Raw genomic sequence first — 24,663 nt, 5'->3', positions numbered from 1 at the left:
TGAGATCCTGTCTCTACAAAATTTTTTTTTAAAAAATAGCTGGGTTTGGTGGCATGCGACTATGGTCCTAGCTACTTGGGAGGCTGAGGCTGGAGGACTGCTTGAGCCCAGGAAGTCGAGGCTGCAGTGAGCTATGATTGCACCACTGCACTCAAGCCTGGGCAATTGACCCTATCTGTAAAAGTGAATCAAGCACCAAGACCCTTGGTCAAGGCCATACTCACACCCAAACACGTGGCCCATGAGAAGGCCATCACTTTCCACACATTAAGTGCTGGCCATCTTTATTAAATAGAGATGTTTAACATTCAATAGATATCAAAGGTGACAAAAGTTAGGTCATAGTTTACGTGTTAGCATTTGCAGAAACAATAACAACAAATAATAAAAAGTTAAAATAACCTTTGACACACAGCTGCCTTTGCAATCAGCCTTCCTACCGTTCTTCCTCCACCTCTGGTTTGGTGTCTGTGCTCAGGGACAGCAGAAGAGGGGCTGTCTATGCAGCCAACGAGCCCCTGAAATACCAGGAGCCTGGTCCTGGGAGAGGACTTGGAAACAAACCTGTTGGCAAATTATCTTAACCAGTAAGAACTGGAACGATCAGTAAGAAGTCGTTAAACTTCCCTAAATGCAGTCACTTTCAATGTGCCTGAGTCTCACCTTTGGATGTTCTCAGCTTTTAATCTTTCTTGGAGAATGAGCTGGTTCACAGCCGCAGTGTGGAAAAGCAGGTAACCCTCCACCAGAGGCACATGGGCTCCACCTACCTTCCAGCCATTGGGGATTTCCAAGTCTCCTCTTTGAAAAATGCCACAGTCCTAAATCCTCAGACCCAGCTACAAGTCACCAAGTGGTTCTGTTCAGACACTTCTGAGTGGCTGGTACGGAGCTCGCAGGTCCCAAGGCTGACGCAGGACTCGGCACCGAACACCATCGCTTCCAGCTTCCAAAGCTACAAAATCAAGCTTTCAAAATGCATGTTCACTTCTAGAAGTGCTTCCGTCACAGGTGTGGTGTGGAAACCAAGACACGCAGGTGGCACCTGTCATTCAGAAGTGCCGGCCTTAGTAACCTGGACTCCATGCAGCTGTGCGTTGAGTGTGTGTGTGTGCATGCACACAACCAACAGTCTTTCATTCAAAGTGCTCCACTGTGATCTCTCGTGTTGACAATTCGACATAAAGAAAATCAGTCATGGCCAGGCGCAGTGGCTCACGCCTGTAATCCTAGCACTTTGGGAGGTTGAGGCAGGCAGATTACTCGAGGTCGGGAGTTTGAGACTAGCCTGACTAACATGGTGAAACCCCATGGCTACTAAAAATACAAAATCAGCCAGGCGTGGTGGCGCATGCCTGTAATCCCAGCTACTCGGGAGGCTGAGGCAGGAGAATCGCTTGAACCCAGGAGGTGGAGGTTGCGGTGAGCCGAGATCGTGCCATTGCACTCCAGCCTGGGCAACAAGAGCGAAACTCCATCTAAAAAAAAAAAAAAAAAAAGAAAGAAAGAAAAGAATCAGTCACTTGATAAAGGTGAATGCTGAGATGGACACATACCTATTTTTGGTTAAATAACTTTAATTACACCACTGTAAGTAGATTCTGCCTCTGACCCTCCCACAGCACACAACCGGATGTGATTCTTGTCACTTCTATTTTAAACATGCATACTGGGAAAAACAAAAACACAAGAGTGCTATGGGTACACGCGACGTGTAAGAAGAAATGAACCCCTTGAAGACATGGACATGGTGTGCGGTGACAGCCAGGCCTCACTGACGACAGGGCACGCAAGTCGGAGCCGGGACGCCTCTGAGGCGGGAGCAGTCTTGGGATTTCTTGTCATGCTCTCGATGCTTCTGCCCACTCTGGGTTGTCACGGTGATGCTTCATTTTGGACAGTATAAAACTGGTGATTAATGCATATCTTGCTCTTCAGCAAAATACTATTCAAGTAGTTTTACCTTAAATATTTTAAAAGTAATCTTTACATTATTGAAGATTGTTAAAAAATACAGAATCTGACAACTGTTCACTCAATCTGATGCTCTGAAACTCTTCACTTCTGTATTACCATAATTTAGAAGGCAATCCCTGGCCTTTATCAAGCTCTCTGCAGCATTATTTTCAAGATCCATCTTTCCCCCACTGGTTCAAGTTTAAAAGACTTTCAGAACCTTTTGCCACTGCATTATAAGGAGAACATGAACCCCTTCCCATTACTTCTTTTAGCTACACATTCTATGACTGAGAGTGTGCTGGAAGCTAAACAAGCCCCAGCTGATTTCTGCCACATAAAAGGGCACTGTGAAGAATTTCCCTGTTGAAACCTTAATGAAGACGATGATCCCAAGTGAAGCTTTATGAAGAGACGGCACAGCAGAGTGAAATGTTTGGCAATCAACAGTTAATTAGAATTACATCCTTGATCAGGGACGGTGCTGTTGCTGCGAACACAGTCTTTAGAAAAGTTGGTTTCTGCTGTGACAAGGCTCAGAGTGGCCACTCGAGGAAGTCCAGCCTCGTCAGCCTCCGGTCCTGGGCCCCAGGCCCCTCCAGGCCCTCAGTAGATATCTGGGCAGTCGGAGAAATTCCGCTCAAAGTAATCCCCTGCATACAACCAGTCGGGGGTCCCAGTGTAGGGGTTATTGCCTGGGTAGAACCACCTGCCGGACACAAGGGAGGGGTCAGAAGATGCTCAGCCCAAAAGGAAAACGCAGCCCTGCTCTGGGTGCAGGAATGTGTTCCCCCAACTCAGCACCATCACAGTACCATGAGTTTTAAAATGCAGCCCAGGGTAACAACCTCAATGGAGGATTACTGATCCTGTGGTCACGTGAATGCTGGAACCTAAAGATATGCAGCCATCCATGTCCGTTTCACTTCCCAACAAAATCTGGAGGGTTTAACTCAACACAAAATCCTCACACTGGGCGCTTATCAGAGAAGTTACTGGAGCCTAAATAATGCCTCTCCCTTTTCAAGGCAAAAGCAGTTACACTGTTCATATTTGCTTTCATTTGAAGCAAACCAAGTATTTGATTTTTTAATTGAGGACAAAGGAAGACATTATAGGCAAAGAGAAGGTAGCACAGGGCCCGGGTGTTGGGGCTGGCTCAGCCGCCATCCGCAGCGCCCAGTTGGCACTCAGGGCCCAAGGGGAGTCCTTGGGGCTGGTTCAGCTGCCATCCACAGCGCCCGACTGGCACTCAGGGCCCAAGGGGTGTCCTTAGTGTTGGGGGTGGGGTGGGGGGGCGGCACTCACAAAGGAGAAGACATTTTCTTCAAAGGACAAAAGATCATTATTTTCACAGTATATTTTTAACACTTTAAAAAAACAATGAAGAGGCTGGGCACAGTGGCTCACGCCTGTAATCCCAGCACTTTGGGAGGCCGAGGTGGGCGGATCATGAGGTCAGGAGATCGAGACCACAGTGAAACCCCGTCTCTACTAAAAATACAAAAAATTAGCTGGGCATGGTGGCTCATGCCTGTAATCCCAGCTATTCGGGAGGCTGAGGCAGGAGAAAGGCATGAACCCAGGAGGCGGAGCTTGCAGTGAGCCAAGACTGCGCCACTGCACTCCAACTTGGGCGACAGAGCGAGACTCTGTCTCAAAAACAAAAGAAAACAAAACAAAACAATGAGGAAAGGTTAACTATTTTAAAGCTGATTTTTCTCTGGATTAAGGGCAAATTCCAAATATCAAACCATTCAAAGCCTAGTATTAAATTAAATTGGAAGCCCAAACAGTGAGAATTGGTTTCAAAATGCCAGCCACAAGTAAATCACTGGATACCATTGTTATTGGGCCTTGAAAATGAATCTTACCAAGTAGGTGGCCTAACAGAATTAAGATGCTTCACAGATACCCAAAGATTGTTCTAACAAACTAAAACCTTTTACTTATAAATAATTTTAAAATTATACTTATTACAGTACATTACTGATTGAATCCTTATTCATTGGTTCTTTTCTCTTATGACTATTATAAACTACAGCCAGCTTAGGACAGTTACAGAAACAGGAATCATGTCCTGGCAGCTGATGCTTCTGTGAGACCCACGCGGGCCCACGCCATCGTCCCAGCCTCCGTGTGCACAGATGCACAGCACACGGGATTTAATTTTCACAAAACCTTTCCAGGTCACAGTGTGAAGATCAGCCTGAGTGGCGCTGACGGAAAGATGTGGTATTGGTGTGACAGGTGTGGCCTCCACACGGTGCCACCTCCCGACCCACAGGGGCTGTGGCTCTGGGGGACCTCACCCATACACTCACCAGCTGTGTTTTCCTAAAGGGAGCAGCCACATTCAGGCAACATTTTCTCTTTAACTTTGCCACAGTTGAGAAGAAAGCTTTGGGCCAACACACCATGAGGCCCGGCAGTAGACCCAGGTCTGAGGTGACAGGCGCTCTGCACAGGCCACCCCCAGCCGGATGGTCTCGGCAAAGTGTGCACTAAGTTGGGATGGGCTCTCACCTGGGCAGTGGGAACTGTATGGGTCAGGGGCAACCACTGGTGTCACTACCTTAATGGAGCCATGGAACAGCAACTGTCCAGCCACAGGGGTGTGGGGGTGAGAGAAAGTGCTCCCCACCATCCCCAGGTGTGTGTGGGGCCTCTTGGCTCTCCCTAGGTGTGTGGGGGGCCTCTTGGCTGTCCCCAGGTATGTGGGGGGCCTCTTGGCTGTCCCCAGGTGTGTGTGGGGCCTCCTCGCTCCTCGCTGCCCCAGCCTGCGTGGCTACCACCTACTCACCTCGTCTGCCACTCTGCCTCCTCCCTGGCCCGCTCCCTCCGTGCTTCTCTCTGTTTCTCCTCCAGCCGCTCCTTCTCCTGGCTGGCCAGATCTAGGATAGAAACAAACAGTTTAGGTCAGACAGAGACCTCTGAACTGTACCCTGCCACCCCCCACGCACCTAGATCTCTAGATGGCATGTCTCACTGTGGCTGGAATGCCACAGACAATAGGTTTTGTGATTGGGAAACCAAACACAATCACAACTGCCGAGGCCAGCTGCCAGTGCGCCAACGGGGCCCTTCCCAAATGGAGCTGAGCAGAGTGTGTGGGCTGCGTGTGCTGCACGTTCTACGACAGCGCGACTCAACTTCTGCGGGTGCAGGAGTCTGAAGGACAGGCAGGGCCCGAGCACCACCTGATGCCCTAGTGTGCGAGCAGGCGCTCAGGACAGGAAGCCAGCCCCACCATGGGCTGTGCAAATCAGAGCCCATCTTTCAACCAAAGACGAGCTCCATTTAGCCTTAACCTTCCAGGGTAACTGCCATGTGGCTTCTGTGAAGGACTGGGCATATATTCTGAATACAAAGCATGAGAAGTTACATCCACTCCCAAGTCACACTCCTCGTGAGCTGGGTCTCTCTCCGAAAACATCACTAATCCAAGCCGGGTGTGGTGGCTCATGCCCGCATCCCAGCACTTACAAGGGCTGAGGGAGGCGGATCGCTCGAACCCAAGAGCTGGAGACCAGCCTGGGCAACATGGCAAAACCCCATCTCTATAAAAAATACAAAAATTAGGCCAAGTACAGTGTAATCCCAGCACCTTGGGAGGCCAAGGCGGGTAGATCACCTGAGGTCAGGAGTTTGAAACCAGGCTGGCCAACATGGTGAAACCCTGTCTCTACTAAAAATACAAAAATTAGCCAGGCGTAGTGGCAGGTACCTGTAAACCCAGCTACTCGGGAGGCTGAGGCAGGAGAATCTCTTGAACCTGTGAGGCGGAGGTTGCAGTAAGCCGAGATCACACGATTGCACTCCAGCCTGGGCAACAAGTGTGAAACTCCATCTCAAAGGAGAAAAAAAAAAACAACCCTGGCCGGGTGAAGTGGCCCACATCTGTAATCCCAGCACTTTGGGAGGCCGAGGCGGGTGGATCGTGAGGTCAGGAGATCGAGACCATCCTGGCTAACACGGTGAAACCCCATCTCTATTAAAATATACAAAAAATTAGTCAGGCGTGGTGGTGGGTGCCTGTAGTCCCAGCTACTCGGGAGGCTGAGGCAAGAGAATAGCCTGAACCCAGAAGGTGGAGCTTGCAGCAAGCCAAAATCGTGCCACTGCACTCCAGCACGGGGGACAGTGCAAGACTCTGTCTAAAAAATAACCTGTAAAAATTAGCCAGGTGTGGTGGCATGCACTTGTAGTCTCAGCTACTTGGGAGGCTGAAGCAGGAGGATCGCTTGAACCTGGGAGGTTGAGGCTGCAGTGAGCCGAGATCGCACCACCGTACTCCAGCCTTGGCGACAGAGTGAGATCCCAACTCTAAAAACAAATGAAACATCACTAACTCAAAACCCAGGACACTTTAGATATGCCTCCTCAGCCAGGAGTTTCCCTGCGGATTCCATTGAGATGAGTGGGTGAGAGAGACAGTTGTTATCAGGCATGTTACAGATGAATGCTGCATGCAGAGCCCACCAGGAGAGTGTGAGGCTGCAGGACACGCCACACACGGGCCAGTTTCTGCACTGAGGGCTACACAGATCCTCACGGTGGAACACCTGCAGTTTTCAAAATGTAATCTTAACTTTTGTTTAATAATAAAAAATGAGGAACTTGCACTTTGTTTTTACTGTGTTTTTTGTTGTTGTTTATGAGACAGGGTCTCGCTCTGTCGCCCTGGCTGGAGCGCAGTGGCACAATCTCAGCTCACTGTCATCTCCACCTCCTGGGTTCAACTGATTCTTGTGCCTCAGCCTCCCGAGAAGCTGGGATTACAGTTGGGCACCACCATGCCTGCCTAATTTTTTGTATTTTTAGTAGAGATGGGGTTTCGCCATGTTGGCTAGGCTGGTTTCAAACTCCTGACCTCAGGTGATCCACCTGCCTTGGCCTCCCAAAGTGCTGGGATTACAGGCATGAGCCACCACGCCCGGCCTAGGACTTGTACTTTGTATGTATTCTTTTCCATTTCATTTTCTAATAATGTAATTTTAATTTATTTACAAAAGGCTTGGTCTGAGGCAGGCAAGAGATCTTTAAAGCTCATCACCGCAGATGGTCTGAGAAGCCTAGCTGGAAGGCCTGCAGCCTGCCTGTTTGTTTAGGGAGAGGGACCAGGTTCCCCTTATAGGGGAGAGCCTGGCTTCTGCCAGCGAGTGCTTTGTGCTCTCCCACCCTAGCCAGGGCGCCCCTGGCCCCAGCTCCCTCCTCTGACTGCAGGGACGCACCCATGTTGCCATTCTCCATGCCGCGGATGTCGGGGCGCAGGCGGCAGTCCGTGGGCGGCAGGGTCTTCTCCATGCCTGTCTCCAGCTCGTTGAGGCTCACAGTGAAACTGGTGAAATTATACATCTGTGGAGCAGGCACAGAGATGCGACCTCAGCAGGGCCTCTGAACCATGGACGATGCTCCAAGACCCCCAGTGGGCCCCTGAAACCCCACAGGTGCTACCTGACTGCCACTATGGGAACCTACTTCCACTCACGTCTTCCACCCGCAAATTCCATGCCTCTGCCATCTTCACTAAGCGTGTATCATGCACTGTGGCTGTAACGTTTGCATTTTGAGGTGTAACAGCAAAACTCACACACATTTCTTTTTCTGTCTTCACAATTTCATTGACAGATTTGTCACCAGCTTGCTGGAAACACTTCGGCCACGCTACCTGTCTCCCACTATTAAACCCTCAGCTTGTACCTGCTCCTTCCCTGCCCTCAGCCACACCTGCCCACAGATTCCTCCTCTTTACCCCTGCAGCTGCCAAAGCCTCAGCCCTGGGAGCAAGTTCATCTGTCACATTAAAAACCAGAATGCTTAGGGTATGACAGTCCCCCCATGCCTAGGACAACCAGAGCCTTGCTCTGCCTGACTTCTGGCTTGCAGCTGTCTGCTCAGTGTCTCGTGGACAGCACACCCGAGCAGGCCTGTGGCAGCACCCTGCACCCACAGCCTCCCGGCCTCTGCACCCACAGCCTCCCGGCCTCTGCACCCACAGCCTCCTGGCCTCTGCACCACAGCCTCCCGGCCTCTGCAGCCCTCAGGGCCCCAGCTCCACTCAGGTCCTCCTGCCACAGCCAGGCCCTCCAGCCGCCACCTGTGTCCTCCCTCTTCTGTTGCTGCCCTCACAGCATATCAACAAGCAGCCAGAAAGGCCACAGGAAACATCAACCACATCCAGCATCCCCTGCTCAAATGATTCATGGTGCCCCATGTCACTCATAGCAAATACTGAAGTCATCTGGAGACCCCTGCACTCCCCCCACCCTCATCCCCATGGCCCCCTAGGCCTTCTAGCCCTCACACACTAGTCTACTCCAGGGGGCTCTGCCCTGGCTGTCCCCTCCGCCCAAATGCAATCCCTAGACACCCCCACCCCTACCCCATGACTGAAGCCACAGCACTCAGATGCCCTCCCTAGCACCCAAGGCACCACCTGGCTCTTAGGTGTGAATCAACTACCTGCCCCACCTCCCTGCTGGGACCTCATCTGCCTGGTCCCAGAGCCCAGGCAGGCAGGAGGACTCAACACATACGCTGAGCCAAAGGCTGGAAGCACAAGTTATCTTTAAAGAGACTTCCCTGAAAAAATACATAAGCAATTTTCCTAATAATAAATTTAAAATACCAATAGTATCGTTGGCAGGCCACAGTGTCTCATGCCTGTGGTCCCAGCAACTCAGGAGGCCAAGGCAGGAAGATTGCTTGAGGCCAGGAGTTTGAGACCAGCCTGGGCAACATAGCAAGACCTCCTCTCTACAAAAAATAGAAAATTAGTCTGGCATGGTGGCACACGCCTGTGGTCCTTGTTACTTGGGAGGCTGAGGTGGGAGGATCACTTGAGCCCAGAAGTTGGAGACTGCAGTGAGCCAAGATCACACCACTGCACTGCAGCCTGGGTGACAGAGCGAGACTCTGCCTCTATGAAAAAGAAAACAGCATTGTTCAAGCAGTTCATGCTCTAATCAAATGATAACAGCGACTGTTGAGATAATGTGTTTAGAGGGAAGGTTTTGCTTCCTTTTCTGTATTTTACACGTTCTGCTCTGTTTACGGGACATACAAAATTGCGTAAGTTGCATATATTTTATATATAAATAAGAATTTATAAAAGATACTAAAATATTACATGTGATATTTATCATATAACCATATATCACATTTTGTCATAAGACATGTAGTTTATCATATATTTAATAAAAATTATAAGTGCAATTTTCAAAAATAAATGTCACAATGCATTTAAGCATCTAAATTGAGAAGTTAGAAAAGCAATCTCCCGAACAGGTCTGGAAGACTCTGTTGATAAGATGCACTCGGTGTGGGCCTTGGCCGGCAATGGCTGCGTCTGTCTGATGTTCCCAGGGGAAGCACAAACGTGTGCTCGGGAGCAGCGGTGCCCAGCCCCAACAGCGGGCCCCAAGGCAGGCAAGCACAGGGCCGGGACACAGCTCCAGGGACAACAGAAGCCAATTCAACACGCGCAGAGGCCCCTCCGTCTGCTCTGGGACAACAGGCTGAGGCAAGGTGGCAGGCAAGGGCCCAAGGACAGGGAAGAGCCAAGGTGCTGGGCTCAGGGGGTGCAGAGGCAGGTCTGATGTGGGCAAGTAGTAAGGCCTGGCCTCACAGCGGGGGTGTCAGGCCACGGAGGGACACAGACCTGGGCAGAGTTGGGGGGCCGGGTGTTGATCCTCCAGAGCAGCTTGCTGCCAGGAATGACCTGCACGGTCTCCTGGGTCACAGGCACGTCGTCAGCCACGTCGCTGTCAGCCTTCCCAGAGCTGTCATCCTGAAACACAGAACCCTGCTGGGTGGCTGCCCACGGCCAGGCTGCTCTTGGCCAGGAGGACAGCTATTCTCAGAGCACCTTTCAGACCAGTCACCATGCCTGAGCAGAGCCGGGTGGCTTTTTTTTTGTTGTTGTTGAGACGGAGTCTCGCTCTGTTGCCCAGGCTGGAGTACTACCGTAGTGGTGCAATCTTGGCTCACTGCAACCTCCACCTCCCGAGTTCAAGAGATTCTCCTGCCTCAGCCTCTTGAGTAGCTGGGATTACAGACACCCACTACCATGCCCAGCTAATTTTTTGTACTTTTAGTACAGACTGGATTTCACTATGTTGGCCAGGCTGGTCTCGAACTCCTAACCTCAGGCAATCCACCTGCCTCGGCCTCCCAAAGTACTGAGATTACAGGCATGAGCCACCATGCCCGGCCTTTTTTTTTCTTAAACTAAGGACAAAATCGAATTTCCTCTCCAGTCTATGACACTGTCCATCACTGTATGGAGAGGAGCTGGACCCCAGTCCCTAAAGCAGCTCACACTCCCTTCGTGGGGCTGTGCTGTGTGTTCTAACTGACACCAAAAGCAGAGATAACAGGAGGTCAGTGGCCAGGCGTGTTTCCCTTCGGGAGACGCGGTACATGTGAAACGGCACTTCACGGAGTCTGAGCGCGACTACGCGGCGGTGCCTTCCAAGCAGTATGTTCATTCTCACGCACGGCACCTCTCCAGAAGGCAGGTTCTGGAACTGAGAGCTTTCTAGATGGCGCAGCTTTGCCCTCCATCAAGAAATGGCTGCTGTGTGGGGATTTCAGACTCTCTACATCCTGATGAAAAGACAAAACCTGCCACATTGCTTCTCAAAATCAATGGGTCCGGCCGGGTGCGGTGGCTCAAGCCTGTAATCCCAGCACTTTGGGGGCTGAGACGGCGCGGATCACGAGGTCAGGAGATCGAGACTATCTGGCTAACACGGTGAAACCCCGTCTCTACTAAAAATACAAAAACTAGCCAGGGCGTCGGGGCGGCACTGTGTCCCAGCTACTCGGTGAGGCTGAGGGCAGGAAATGGCGCTTTGAACTCGGGAGCGGAGCTTCCAGTGAGCTGAAGTTGAGCTGGATCCGGCCACTGCACTCCACCCGGGCGGCAGGACGAGACTCCATCTCAAAAAAAAAAAAAAAAAAAAAAAAAAAAAAAAAAATGTGTTCCTAGAGGGAGAGAATGATTCCAGATGCAGCTGTGCAAGGAGATGACCGAAAATAAGCGAGTCAAAGCCCAGGGCTTCCTGCACCAGCAGGGCTGTATCCACACTGGCTGTAGGCCCCGTGGCCCGAGGCTGGGCGAGGGAGAGCCGCGGCTCAAGGACAAGCCTTCACAGAAAACTCTCCTGTTTCTAGGTCACCTCAAGGAGTAGGAAAGCATCAAAAAAATCACTAAATGGATTTACCCTTCTAGGTCTGTCTGGTGCATAAGCAGAATTTTCCTTTTTAAATAAAAGCAGGTGATTAGAAAAGGTGTCTAACAGTACACATGAATACTACAACACAAAAAACACTTGGGATCCGGAGGAGGCTGAACGTTTCCATTAAATAAATATTGAACATTTCAGGCTTGGTACATTCCAATTCATTATGTAGAAAATATGACACCTCTTTTGAACTATCACTTTTATTTTTAAGTTCAAGAACAACTAGTTTTAAGGTAATAAGTATTCCAAAGCTCTAGGGGGGAAAAAGCCTTGCCAATACTTTCTGGCTGTTGAATATATTATCTGGTACTCACAACTAAAAACAAAAAATTGAAATTCACTTGATTTTTAAAAATATGTCTAGGCTAACTCAAAGAAAGCGAGAAGATTTATTAAGAAGAACCCAGAACCTGGAGTTTCCAGAAAAGAAATGGCCTTGCCTGAGGTTCCCTCAGATACTTCCAGCCATGGGGCCAGTGACTATGTATGACTCTAGGGCACTGGGGCCCACAGTTTATAGCAGCAGCCTCTGTGCAACCGAAATACAGATAAATTGGCTGGGTGTTGTGGTTCATGCCTATTAGTAATCCCAGCACTTCGGGAGGCCGAGGTGCAAGGACTGCTTGAGCCCAGGAGTTCAAGACCAGCCTGGGCAACATAGCAAGACCCCATCTCTACAAAAAAATAAAATTAGTCAGGCATGGTGGTGCGTGCCTATAGTCCTAGCCACATGGGAGGCTAAGGAGGGAGGACTGCTTGAGCCTGGTAACTGGAGGCTGCAGTGAGCTATGACTGCACCACTGCACTGTAACCTGGGTGACAGAGGAAGACCCTGCTTTGGATAAAAAAAAAAACAAAAAACGGAAAGAAATACAGATAACCCCTCACTGATACTGGACGCCACAACACGCGGTTCATCTGGACAAATTCTGCATATTCATCTCTCCTGCTGGGGCCCAAAGGCTCCCTGCGCCCCTGGCAGGTGAGTTAAAGGCAGCAGCGGCCTGACAGCCCTCAGCGCCCAGGGCTCAGCTCTGCCCGGGGATGCCCCGGCCCTTACCAGCTTGGCCTTTCTCAGGTGGTCACCTCTCCTCTCCTGCTTCTTGAAGGATTCATACGAAACGGGATCTATGCCCCACAAACATTCCGTCCATTTGCCATAGATCACAAAGAGCTTCTTTTGCTGTAATTAAATGGGATTTTAAAGCCAAGTTTTAGTCATTACAAACCATTTGTCTAAACACGTAGCACCTTAATTTTGACCCTGGAATAAATCCCCTCAAGCATGCTTTCTTACACATTTTGGGACATCTCTGGACATAAATCCAAAGATGAAAATTTGCATTCTGGGACCATTCTGAGCATGGAAAGGAAAATGAAGGGCTGGCAACCTAAAGGACGGACAGCCCACGGGGCTGCAGGAGAGGGGAAGGGATGGAAACCCAAAGGACAGCCGGCCCTCGGGGCTACAGGAGAGGGGAAGGGGCAAAAAAAGAGCGAGCGTTTTAAAATGTGAAGCTGCAGGCGCCCACTCATCATTTCCAACACGCTGAGCGTGCTGTGTGTGTCCTCCAGCCCTTTTCTATCCATCGGTGCAGTCAATGCTGCTTGATCTTTGGTTCCCCACCTGCTTGTTTCATCAATAACAACCCAGAGACCTTTGCAGAGTGGCCACCAGAGCTCTCGATTCCAAAAGGGATGAAGCCAAATAGTGCAGGCTCCATTTTCTTTCTCTTTTCGCCTCTTGCTGGGAAGAGTCAACCACGACCACAGACCCCTGGAAGTGCAGCTCTGACAGACTCGGGACCCAGGAGGGGAGGGTGTCTCTCAGCCCTTGCAGAGCCAGCACATAGACACGGGTAACTGGGCCAGGCCTCACCTAGCAGACAACCTGGGGACAACAACTCTCTGTCTCCAAGGACAGAACACCCTCAAATTTAGGATGGAAAACCGGAAAACCAAAACACATTTTACATGCACTCACTGAAGGTCAGTGGGTCTGGCCTCAGGGCCCCGCCTAGTTCTGGAAAACCATGCTGTACATGCGCTCACTGAGGGTCAGCGAGTAGTGGCCTCGGCGTGCCCACCCATTTCTGGAAACAGCCAGCTGCTCTCTGGGCTGAGTTCCAAGGGGAGAGGCGTCAGGCACTGTTCGACTGCTGTCCCTTCTAGGTCCACACGTTGATCCTCACATGTTTTATGGGAGAAACGGTCAGTCATAAGCCTGGCCATTTTATTTTATAGGCTGTTGAAACAGGTGCATTTCTGGTATATACTAGAGGGTGGACGGAGCAGAAACACCAACTGTCTTATTTTTTTTTGAGACAGCCTATTGCTCTGCCGCCCAGGCTGGAGTGCACTTGCGTGATTTTGGCTCACTACAATCTCCACCTCCTGGGCTCAAGCGATTCTTGTGCCTCAGCCTCCCGAGTAGCTGGGATTACAGATGTGCGCCATCACACCCGGCTAATTTTCGTATTTTAGGAGAGATGGGTTTTAGTAGAGACGTATTTTAGTAGAGACAGCCATGTTGGCCAGGCTGGTCTCGAACTCCTGACCTCAGGTGATCTGCCCACCATGGCTTCCCAAAGTGATGAGATTATAGGCGTGAGCCACTGCACCTGGCCCTGTTTTACATTGGGGCTAGTTTCTAATGGGAAATGTCTAAATTTTAGGAACTAGAAGGAACTTCATGACATTCTATGGCTCAAATTCCTTACTGGAAAAAAAAAATTTGAGACCCAGATTACAAAGTAATTAATCCAAATGGAGAGAAAAAAACTGAAAAAATTGTTGAAACAGGTACTGACCATTTCTCTGCTCACAAAACTTGTGAAAGTCCCTGATTCAGACTGGAGTGAACTGGTCACGTGACACGGACACCCCACCAGCTAACACATTTGAGTCTCGCCTGACAGCGTGCATGGGGTGCCTGCTGGGGAGGAAAAGCGCAAGGCCACACTTCCCACCTCAGCTCTGCCGCAAAACGCAGTCTCGTCTCATCTCCCAGTGAAAACGGCTGACTTCTCAAGACAATTTTATCAAAAGAAGATGGCCCCAGTAACAAGCCACCTAGAAACTACATTCAAAATACCCTTTATTTCCTTGTATGCTCAATAACAAAATGTCTTTCCAAAACAAAAGGAGTCATACTTCTGGACCATGAACAGATGACACTGGTGTACCCGCGTCTCGTGCACGTTGGCACATGCAGGCCCAGGAGCACCTGAGCCCTCTAACGTGAACACACAGGCTGCAGTGGTGCCCCATGAACCACCTGGCAAGGACCTACTTTTGTCTTGAATGTGTCCTTCCACCTTGTGAAGTTCTTTTCCGAATAATCCACACGGTTTAAAGTGAAGCACACACTTATGTCCAGTTCTGTGGGAAAACAAACACAGGTTTCTGCTGCAAGACAGCAAACAGCCAGAAAGGGCAACTCTGTAACGGGAGAAGCACAATGGAGGACCCTGGGGCAGGCAGGGGCTGACTGCGAATGGGTGCGGTGGGCCTTTGGGGCGATGGAAGTGTTCGAAACTGGAAATGTTGGCAATTGGAGCGATGGAAGTGTTTGAAATGGGCTGTGGGGATAGCGCCATGATTCCGTCAATTTATCAAAATCACTTAAGTGTCCACTCGGAACAGGTGAATCGTATGATGCATCGATTATACCTCACTAAAGTGGTGAAAAGGCAAAGCCCACCAGTCATAAGCTTCCAGGAACAGGGCATTCGAGCTTGGACAGTGGCCAACGGCTGTGGACGGCCACCGCGCTGCACTTGGCAATGACACAGCTCTTCGGCATAGCTCAAAACCTTCAAGTAACGACCATGACTAAAATGAGGTCGTGAACGAGGAGCACCCATGGCCAACNAAAATATGTCTAGGCTAACTCAAAGAAAGCGAGAAGATTTATTAAGAAGAACCCAGAACCTGGAGTTTCCAGAAAAGAAATGGCCTTGCCTGAGGTTCCCTCAGATACTTCCAGCCATGGGGGCCAGTGACTATGTATGACTCTAGGGCACTGGGGCCCACAGTTTATAGCAGCAGCCTCTGTGCAACCGAAATACAGATAAATTGGCTGGGTGTTGTGGTTCATGCCTATTAGTAATCCCAGCACTTCGGGAGGCCGAGGTGCAAGGACTGCTTGAGCCCAGGAGTTCAAGACCAGCCTGGGCAACATAGCAAGACCCCATCTCTACAAAAAAATAAAAATTAGTCAGGCATGGTGGTGCGTGCCTATAGTCCTAGCCACATGGGAGGCTAAGGAGGGAGGACTGCTTGAGCCTGGTAACTGGAGGCTGCAGTGAGCTATGACTGCACCACTGCACTGTAACCTGGGTGACAGAGGAAGACCCTGCTTTGGATAAAAAAAAAAACAAAAAACGGAAAGAAATACAGATAACCCCCTCACTGATACTGGACGCCACAACACGCGGTTCATCTGGACAAATTCTGCATATTCATCTCTCCTGCTGGGGCCCAAAGGCTCCCTGCGCCCCTGGCAGGTGAGTTAAAGGCAGCAGCGGCCTGACAGCCCTCAGCGCCCAGGGCTCAGCTCTGCCCGGGGATGCCCCGGCCCTTACCAGCTTGGCCTTTCTCAGGTGGTCACCTCTCCTCTCCTGCTTCTTGAAGGATTCATACGAAACGGGATCTATGCCCCACAAACATTCCGTCCATTTGCCATAGATCACAAAGAGCTTCTTTTTGCTGTAATTAAATGGGATTTTTAAAGCCAAGTTTTAGTCATTACAAACCATTTGTCTAAACACGTAGCACCTTAATTTTGACCCTGGAATAAATCCCCCTCAAGCATGCTTTCTTACACATTTTGGGACATCTCTGGACATAAATCCAAAGATGAAAATTTGCATTCTGGGACCATTCTGAGCATGGAAAGGAAAATGAAGGGCTGGCAACCTAAAGGACGGACAGCCCACGGGGCTGCAGGAGAGGGGAAGGGATGGAAACCCAAAGGACAGCCGGCCCTCGGGGCTACAGGAGAGGGGAAGGGGCAAAAAAAGAGCGAGCGTTTTAAAATGTGAAGCTGCAGGCGCCCACTCATCATTTCCAACACGCTGAGCGTGCTGTGTGTGTCCTCCAGCCCTTTTCTATCCATCGGTGCAGTCAATGCTGCTTGATCTTTGGTTCCCCACCTGCTTGTTTCATCAATAACAACCCAGAGACCTTTGCAGAGTGGCCACCAGAGCTCTCGATTCCAAAAGGGATGAAGCCAAATAGTGCAGGCTCCATTTTCTTTCTCTTTTCGCCTCTTGCTGGGAAGAGTCAACCACGACCACAGACCCCCTGGAAGTGCAGCTCTGACAGACTCGGGACCCAGGAGGGGAGGGTGTCTCTCAGCCCTTGCAGAGCCAGCACATAGACACGGGTAACTGGGCCAGGCCTCACCTAGCAGACAACCTGGGGACAACAACTCTCTGTCTCCAAGGACAGAACACCCTCAAATTTAGGATGGAAAACCGGAAAACCAAAACACATTTTACATGCACTCACTGAAGGTCAGTGGGTCTGGCCTCAGGGCCCCCGCCTAGTTCTGGAAAACCATGCTGTACATGCGCTCACTGAGGGTCAGCGAGTAGTGGCCTCGGCGTGCCCACCCATTTCTGGAAACAGCCAGCTGCTCTCTGGGCTGAGTTCCAAGGGGGAGAGGCGTCAGGCACTGTTCGACTGCTGTCCCTTCTAGGTCCACACGTTGATCCTCACATGTTTTATGGGAGAAACGGTCAGTCATAAGCCTGGCCATTTTATTTTATAGGCTGTTGAAACAGGTGCATTTCTGGTATATACTAGAGGGTGGACGGAGCAGAAACACCAACTGTCTTATTTTTTTTTGAGACAGCCTATTGCTCTGCCGCCCAGGCTGGAGTGCACTTGCGTGATTTTGGCTCACTACAATCTCCACCTCCTGGGCTCAAGCGATTCTTGTGCCTCAGCCTCCCGAGTAGCTGGGATTACAGATGTGCGCCATCACACCCGGCTAATTTTCGTATTTTTAGGAGAGATGGGTTTTAGTAGAGACGTATTTTTAGTAGAGACAGCCATGTTGGCCAGGCTGGTCTCGAACTCCTGACCTCAGGTGATCTGCCCACCATGGCTTCCCAAAGTGATGAGATTATAGGCGTGAGCCACTGCACCTGGCCCTGTTTTACATTGGGGGCTAGTTTCTAATGGGAAATGTCTAAATTTTAGGAACTAGAAGGAACTTCATGACATTCTATGGCTCAAATTCCTTACTGGAAAAAAAAAATTTGAGACCCAGATTACAAAGTAATTAATCCAAATGGAGAGAAAAAAACTGAAAAAATTGTTGAAACAGGTACTGACCATTTCTCTGCTCACAAAAACTTGTGAAAGTCCCTGATTCAGACTGGAGTGAACTGGTCACGTGACACGGACACCCCACCAGCTAACACATTTGAGTCTCGCCTGACAGCGTGCATGGGGTGCCTGCTGGGGGAGGAAAAGCGCAAGGCCACACTTCCCACCTCAGCTCTGCCGCAAAACGCAGTCTCGTCTCATCTCCCAGTGAAAACGGCTGACTTCTCAAGACAATTTTATCAAAAGAAGATGGCCCCAGTAACAAGCCACCTAGAAACTACATTCAAAAATACCCTTTATTTCCTTGTATGCTCAATAACAAAATGTCTTTCCAAAACAAAAAGGAGTCATACTTCTGGACCATGAACAGATGACACTGGTGTACCCGCGTCTCGTGCACGTTGGCACATGCAGGCCCAGGAGCACCTGAGCCCTCTAACGTGAACACACAGGCTGCAGTGGTGCCCCATGAACCACCTGGCAAGGACCTACTTTTTGTCTTGAATGTGTCCTTCCACCTTGTGAAGTTCTTTTCCGAATAATCCACACGGTTTAAAGTGAAGCACACACTTATGTCCAGTTCTGTGGGAAAAACAAACACAGGTTTCTGCTGCAAGACAGCAAACAGCCAGAAAGGGCAACTCTGTAACGGGAGAAGCACAATGGAGGACCCTGGGGCAGGCAGGGGCTGACTGCGAATGGGTGCGGTGGGCCTTTGGGGCGATGGAAGTGTTCGAAACTGGAAATGTTGGCAATTGGAGCGATGGAAGTGTTTGAAATGGGCTGTGGGGATAGCGCCATGATTCCGTCAATTTATCAAAAATCACTTAAGTGTCCACTCGGAACAGGTGAATCGTATGATGCATCGATTATACCTCACTAAAGTGGTGAAAAGGCAAAGCCCACCAGTCATAAGCTTCCAGGAACAGGGCATTCGAGCTTGGACAGTGGCCAACGGCTGTGGACGGCCACCGCGCTGCACTTGGCAATGACACAGCTCTTCGGCATAGCTCAAAACCTTCAAGTAACGACCATGACTAAAAATGAGGTCGTGAACGAGGAGCACCCATGGCCAACACCGGTCAGAGTCAAATCCAGGCAGCTGCTATGCCTGGGCTGGCAGGGACACGGCAGGAGCTCGTTGAGGCTGAGCTAAAACCCACCAGGAGCACGGACACTCACGCTCCCTGGCTCACCCATCCCCACCCGGAGCCTCGCACTCTCACCCAACAGTGGGGTGCTGTCACCTGTGGTTTAAAATCTCCACTGTCCCATACTGCTCTATCCACAGCTTCCCGATGATGACGTTGTGGACACAGCAGGTGGGGTTGGTCCAGGTGTAGGCTTCGTTATGTCTGCGAAGACACCGGAAAACAAGCGGTCAGAGAGCAGAAAAGCCAAGACACGACATGACCTAAGACGCAACGACCAGGCAGTGCTGGGTCACAGCAGCTGGCACCCGCAGGACAGCAGCATGCTGCTTTGAAGCCCCTGCGACGGAGGCTGTGTATTTAGCATGCGTTTGAAATGCACTTCTTCTTTCCTTTGTAGCACCTACAAAGCTTTCTACTTAAATGTCAAGACATGTTAATAAGCAATCAAAGAAGACTGAACAAAGAGAAATGGCTTTCCTGTGAAGTCGTCAAAAGAAAAGCCACCTCCCCAAACACATATGGCAGTAATGCAGGGTCCTGGGCATGCGGCCCTGGCTATCTGGGGAGCCAGCATGTGGCTGTGGAGGGGTGCAGGGTTTTCACCGCACTCCACGTACTTGTTTCTTTTATTCCTCATCCTCCCAAATGGCCCTGCCCAAGAAGAAAACACCCCACAAATGTGAGGCAGCACATCAGCAGCCCCATGTTTTAAGGGGCTATGTGGAGGGGCCACAGTGAAGGCAGAAATCCACTCAGAACAGGGTAGTTTGCAACACGTGTGGAATTCTCTGAACTTCCTGGGGGTGGAACCCAAATGCGTTCATCAGCAAGGTGTGCAACTTTATCAGCAAGGTGTGCAAATTTTCATTTCTGTACGCCTCTTCCTAAGAAAGCAAGGCCACTGCACAATAGGCACAAGGCTGCACCAGCCCCGGGACACACTCTCAGGGGCTTCTCCAGGTCCTTGTGGAACCTTCTAGCCACCATCCAGGCAGGGCCAATGTGAAGCAAAACCCACATCAAATGCTTCATCAGGCAAGGTGTCGTTTATTACTTATTTCTGCATGTATTGTTAGGACCTGGTGCCTACAACAAGACCGTAGGCAGCAGCTTGGCAAGACTCGCATCTCAGGACTGGTGGCCCAGGAGGACACCAGCATCTGGTCTGTGTCTGCCGGGTCTTAGCGGCCGGCGTTTGTTGGAGACTTGTGTTTTGCTCTGAGGGGTCTTTGGTGGACACTGGCTTGGGGAGCATTCAGGCTGAGAGTGAAGAGGGGCAGTGAGCGGCTTCTCAGAGGGCCCCTCCAACGCTGTTTCAAATTCCAACCCTAAGTCACCCCTGTCACATGAGCACAGGATGGGGGAGTGTGCAAAGGGCCACTTCCCTGGCTTCCTTCTCAGCTCTCTCCCCCGTGGGAGGCAGGACCCTGCAGCAAGCAGCCCTGAAGGGGCCCTGCCAGCAGCCAAGAAGGGGAGCCGGGACACAGGCACCATGGGTAACCCAACCCTCATCCCTACCGCAACCACACGGTCCCCAGCCCTCAGAAACCCTGCCAGACTAGTGTGGAAGCTGCTACATTTGGGGCTATTAGGCAGTAAAAGACAAGGAATACAATGAATGATGACTGAAAGGGGTGAGAATTCCGACTGAAAGGGGTGAGAATTCCAACTGCAGAGGTGAGGGCGCCCCCCAGCAACACGGAACCCTGGTCAGGAAGCTCATCTGAAGACGTTTCTGCTGTGGGGAGGTCACCATCTCAGGAGAAAAATCACAGGGTTTCCTCCTAAAGGAAGGTTTTCCTCCACATCACCAGCACCCATTTCAGTTTCTACAGGAAGCGGTTCTCAGCAGGACGCACCAATACTCACTTGAGCAGCTCCAGTGTGATGGTGCCTCGCGGCTCTGCCTCCACGCTTTTGCCCCAGAACTTGAGCTTGGGGTAGATGGAGCCGTGGAACAGGAAGTCATGGTTGAGGCCTTCCGAATGGAACGCACTGATGGGGGGATGGTGACTGACCTGTTCCGATATAAATCTGAATCCTAAATCTTCCCTAGGTCCAAGAAAAAAAAAAAAAAAAGAGAAACAGACACGTTAATGGCAGCAAAATAAAAGAAAGGGCAGCTCAGACATCATGCAGAGCCCCTCACGGGATGCTGGGAAGCAGGGGCCCTCCGTGCCACAAGATGTGGCAGAAACACCCAACACTGTCTCTCCAACATCACACTCGGCCTAACGTTGGCAACAGACACACACATAAACATGGCTTCCAGAGCACATCTGACCCACCCAGAGAGGGCAATGGTGCAGGAGGGGGCCTCCACCCCAATGCCCCGCTCAGTCTCCATGGGACCACCCGAGCCACAGCGCTGTCTCGCCAGAGGTGCCCAGAGATGTGGATAAGTGACCCTTACAGACCCCTGACTCCAAACCCTCAACCCCGAGGGACCCCCACTGCCCAGGAACTCAGGACCCTAAACCCTTTCTGAAGAGGGTGCCCCTTCCTCGCCTTTCTAACAGGCCCCTGAAATTTCCGAGATGGAATGGCTTATACCCCAAAATATTCCTGTCCAGGAAACAGGATTTTTAGTATACTCTCTTTTTCAATCAAAATGTCAGTTTTAATTGTTCCGGAACTATGAATACACCTACAGGTGTAGTCATTAAAAATTAGAAAAGCTAAACCACATAATTACCAACTTAACTGGAATCAGAATTTCCAGTCATTACAGAGGAAGGAACGTTGAAAAATTAGATTTTAAAAGGTTGACTACCAAGGTATGTAATTTACAAAATGAATACTTGTCTAAGAAAGGAATGTGTATTTTTAGCTATAACAAGGAATCTGTAGGGATCCAGGGTATTGGGAAAGGACTTGGTTCACGTCCATGGCCCCTAACCTGACAGACTGCCAAGGTCTCACAGACGCACAGCACATGGCAGACACTGGCAAGGACGATCTGGAAGTGCATGCGTGACAGACGACGTGTCTCGGCGTTAAGAAGGTGCGTAGCTTGCTTCCAGCTGTGCAGCAGGAGCTCTGGCCCCGGGTGCAGCCCCTGGGGAAGACTGCTGGTGGCACGTCCCACTCCACCCAGCCCAGGGGGCTTGCATTTCTTTCACTCACAAGGCTTCTTCTCTATCATCTAGAACTTCTTTCCTATTCTGATTTATCTTTTTCTTTTTTTTGAGATGGAATCTCAAAATCTCTGCCGCCCAGGCTGGAGTGCAGTGGTGTGATCTCGGCTCACGGCAACCTCTGCCTCCAGGTTCAAGCGATTCTCCAGCCTCAGCCTCCTGAGTAGCTGGGACAGGCACATGCCACCATGCCCGGCTCATTTTTTTGTATTTTTTAGTAGAGACAAGGTTTCACCATGTTGGCCAGGCTAGTCTCGAACTCCTGACCTCAGGCGATCTGCCCACCTCAGCCTCTCAAAGTGCTGGGATTACAGGCGTGAGCCACCGCGCCCAGCCTGATTGCCTGATTTATCTTCTTCAAGACATTTTAATCATTTTCTAAGAGCCAATCTCGTGAATGCCTCCGACGGCGGCGCAGCACGCTGACCAGAGGACGGGAAGGCTGGCAGCAGCAACGGACTCAAGAGCAATATCGAGAAAAGGAAGCACACTCTGCATGAATTCAGAACAGAAGACTCCCTCACAAGTGATTCTCGTGGCCAGTCTTTCCCTTGTCTAGGCCTCAGCCTCCCCTTTCCCAGAAGCAGAAGCAGGGCTGCTCCCTGCAGCGTGTGCCAAGACCCACAGTCGCCTGCTGGACCCTGCTGTCACCACGCCACACTCTGTCCAAACTAGTCCTGCTTGCTCAAAGGCAATGACATCTAGAGAACAGGTGCTCGGCTGCCCACTGCCAGCCAACTTCTAAATCAGACGAAAAACAAAAAGTTGGCATTCACGCATGGGCAGCGTGTGGGTAAGGACCAGCAGCTGACCCAGCCAGGATGAGCCAGAAATACTAGAATTTGAAGCTGTGACATTTATGTTGCTTCTCCAAACTGCAGAGTGATTTATATACAGAAGTGCAGGAAAGCCTGTACTACTAACAACAGCTCCTCCCCAAATGATCTGACAGCCAGTGCTGACACTCACACCTTCTAGGATAAACATGGGCACACACTTTAAAACTCTTTTTTTTCTGAGACAGAGTCTTGTTCTGTCGCCCAGGCTGGAGTGCAGTGGCCGGATCTCAGCTCACTGCAAGCTCCGCCTCCCGGGTTCCCGCCATTCTCCTGCCTCAGCCTCCCAAGTAGCTGGGACTACAGCTGCCCACCACCACGCCTGGCTAATTTTTTGCATTTTTAGTAGAAACGGGGTTTCACCGTGTTAGCCAGGATGGTCTCAATCTCCTGACCTCGTGATCCGCCCGTCTCGGCCTCCCAAAGTGCTAGGCTTGAGCCACCGCGCCTGGCCACACTTTTAAACTCTTTACACACCGGAAGAAAGCCCATTTGAAGCAAACCAAATCCCACAACCACTTACTCACTATTGATAAAAATCTCAACCATGGCTGCGTGTGGTGGCTCACGCCTGTAATCCCAGCACTTCCGGAGGCCAAGGTGGGCAAATCACCTGAGGTTGGGAGTTCAACACCAGGCTGGCCAACAAGGTGAAAGCCTGTCTCTATTGAAAACACGAAAATTAGCTGGGCATGTTGGCATGCGCCTGTAATCCCAAATACTCAGGAAGCTGAGGCGGAGAACAGGGAGAGTTGCTTGAACCCGGAGGCAGAGGCTGCAGCGAGCCGAGATCATGCCACTGCCTTCCAGCCTGGGCAACCGATGGAGACTCCGTCTCAAAAAAAAAAAAAAAAAAAAAAAAAAAAAAAAAAAAATTCTCAATCATTAATAACACATAAAATACAATAAAGGGCCCCAAAACAGTGACCTGAAGTTTCAAAGGAACTGCACTTCTTTGAACCAAAGATGCCATTAATTGCACTGCACACCATTATTTTATGAAAGAAAGAAAAAAATACTGCAAATGAAACTATGACTTGGGCTGGGTGCAGAGGCTCACACCTGTAACCCTAGCACTTTGGGAGGTGGAGGTAGGTAGATCACTTGAGCTCAGGAGTTCAAGACCAGCCTGGGCAACATAGCAAAACACTGTCTCTATTGAAAATACCAAAATTAGCTGGGCATGGTGGCGCACGCCTGTAGTTCCAGCTACTTGGGAGGCTGAGGTGGGCAGATATCTTTAGCCCAGGAAGTTGAGGCTACAGTGAGCTGTGATCATGTCACTGCACTTCAAGCCTGGGGGACAGAGCAAGACCCCATCTCAAAAAAAAAAAAAGGAGTACGAAACTGACATGTTGAAGTGCTGCAACATGAAAAATGTGTCTTAGAATCCATGAAACACTATAATTTAGAAAAAGTTTTTAATATCACAGGAAAATTATGACATACTGTTAAATAAAAAGGGATACAAATTAACATCATATTTTGAAACACACACAAAAGAAAGTCTAACAAAATGCTGACAGCTATCTTTATTTTTTTAAAGAGACAGGGTCTGGCTCTGTAGTCCAGCTTAGAGTGCCGTGGTACGATCACTGTAACTTTGAACTACTGGGCTCGAGTGATGCTCCTGCCTCAGCCTCCCAGGTTGCTGGGATTATAGGCGTGAGCCCAGTCAGTTATTGTCTTTTATGGGATTATGCCTGATTTATCTTTTCTACCTTTCTCAATGTTACACATTTACTATAAAGAGCACATTCTTATAATTAAAAAAACAAACAGACTTCATAATAAAACAACCCAACAGAATATCAACTAACCCAGAATCCAAATAAGAGGCTAATTGTTTTGGCTCAACTCCCTTTTCATAGAAAATAATAAAACAAGATGATAAAGGAGGCTGCCTTCCCTCCCGTCTGCACTCTGTTCCTGGGCAGGGAGGCGTGCAGCCCAGCAGCCTGTAGCAAACAGCTTGCATTCTGCACAGCAG

At 50.1% G+C, this 24,663-nt stretch overlaps 1 protein-coding gene across 2 annotated transcripts in view; it reads right to left on the bottom strand.

Moving 5' to 3' along the window:
• Positions 1–239: 239 nt before the first annotated feature.
• OSBPL2 (oxysterol binding protein like 2) overlaps positions 240–24,663 on the bottom strand; it is a 43,189-nt gene continuing 18,765 nt past the window's right edge. For both annotated transcript variants that reach the window (XM_017881182.1, XM_017881183.1), the window contains exons 6-13: positions 20,570–20,752; positions 18,794–18,901; positions 18,039–18,128; positions 15,794–15,917; positions 9,620–9,748; positions 7,191–7,314; positions 4,760–4,850; positions 240–2,665 (exon numbers count right to left, since the gene is read on the bottom strand). In XM_017881182.1, coding sequence (XP_017736671.1) covers positions 2,563–2,665; positions 4,760–4,850; positions 7,191–7,314; positions 9,620–9,748; positions 15,794–15,917; positions 18,039–18,128; positions 18,794–18,901; positions 20,570–20,752 — 952 coding nt within the window. In that variant the 3' untranslated portion in view covers positions 240–2,562. The remainder of the gene's footprint in view (positions 2,666–4,759; positions 4,851–7,190; positions 7,315–9,619; positions 9,749–15,793; positions 15,918–18,038; positions 18,129–18,793; positions 18,902–20,569; positions 20,753–24,663) is intronic.

Source organism: Rhinopithecus bieti, unplaced genomic scaffold (assembly GCF_001698545.2).
Source record: "Rhinopithecus bieti isolate Rb0 unplaced genomic scaffold, ASM169854v2 scaffold_12573, whole genome shotgun sequence".
Lineage (NCBI taxonomy): Eukaryota > Metazoa > Chordata > Mammalia > Primates > Cercopithecidae > Rhinopithecus > Rhinopithecus bieti.
This window is presented reverse-complemented; position numbering and strand designations above follow the sequence as displayed.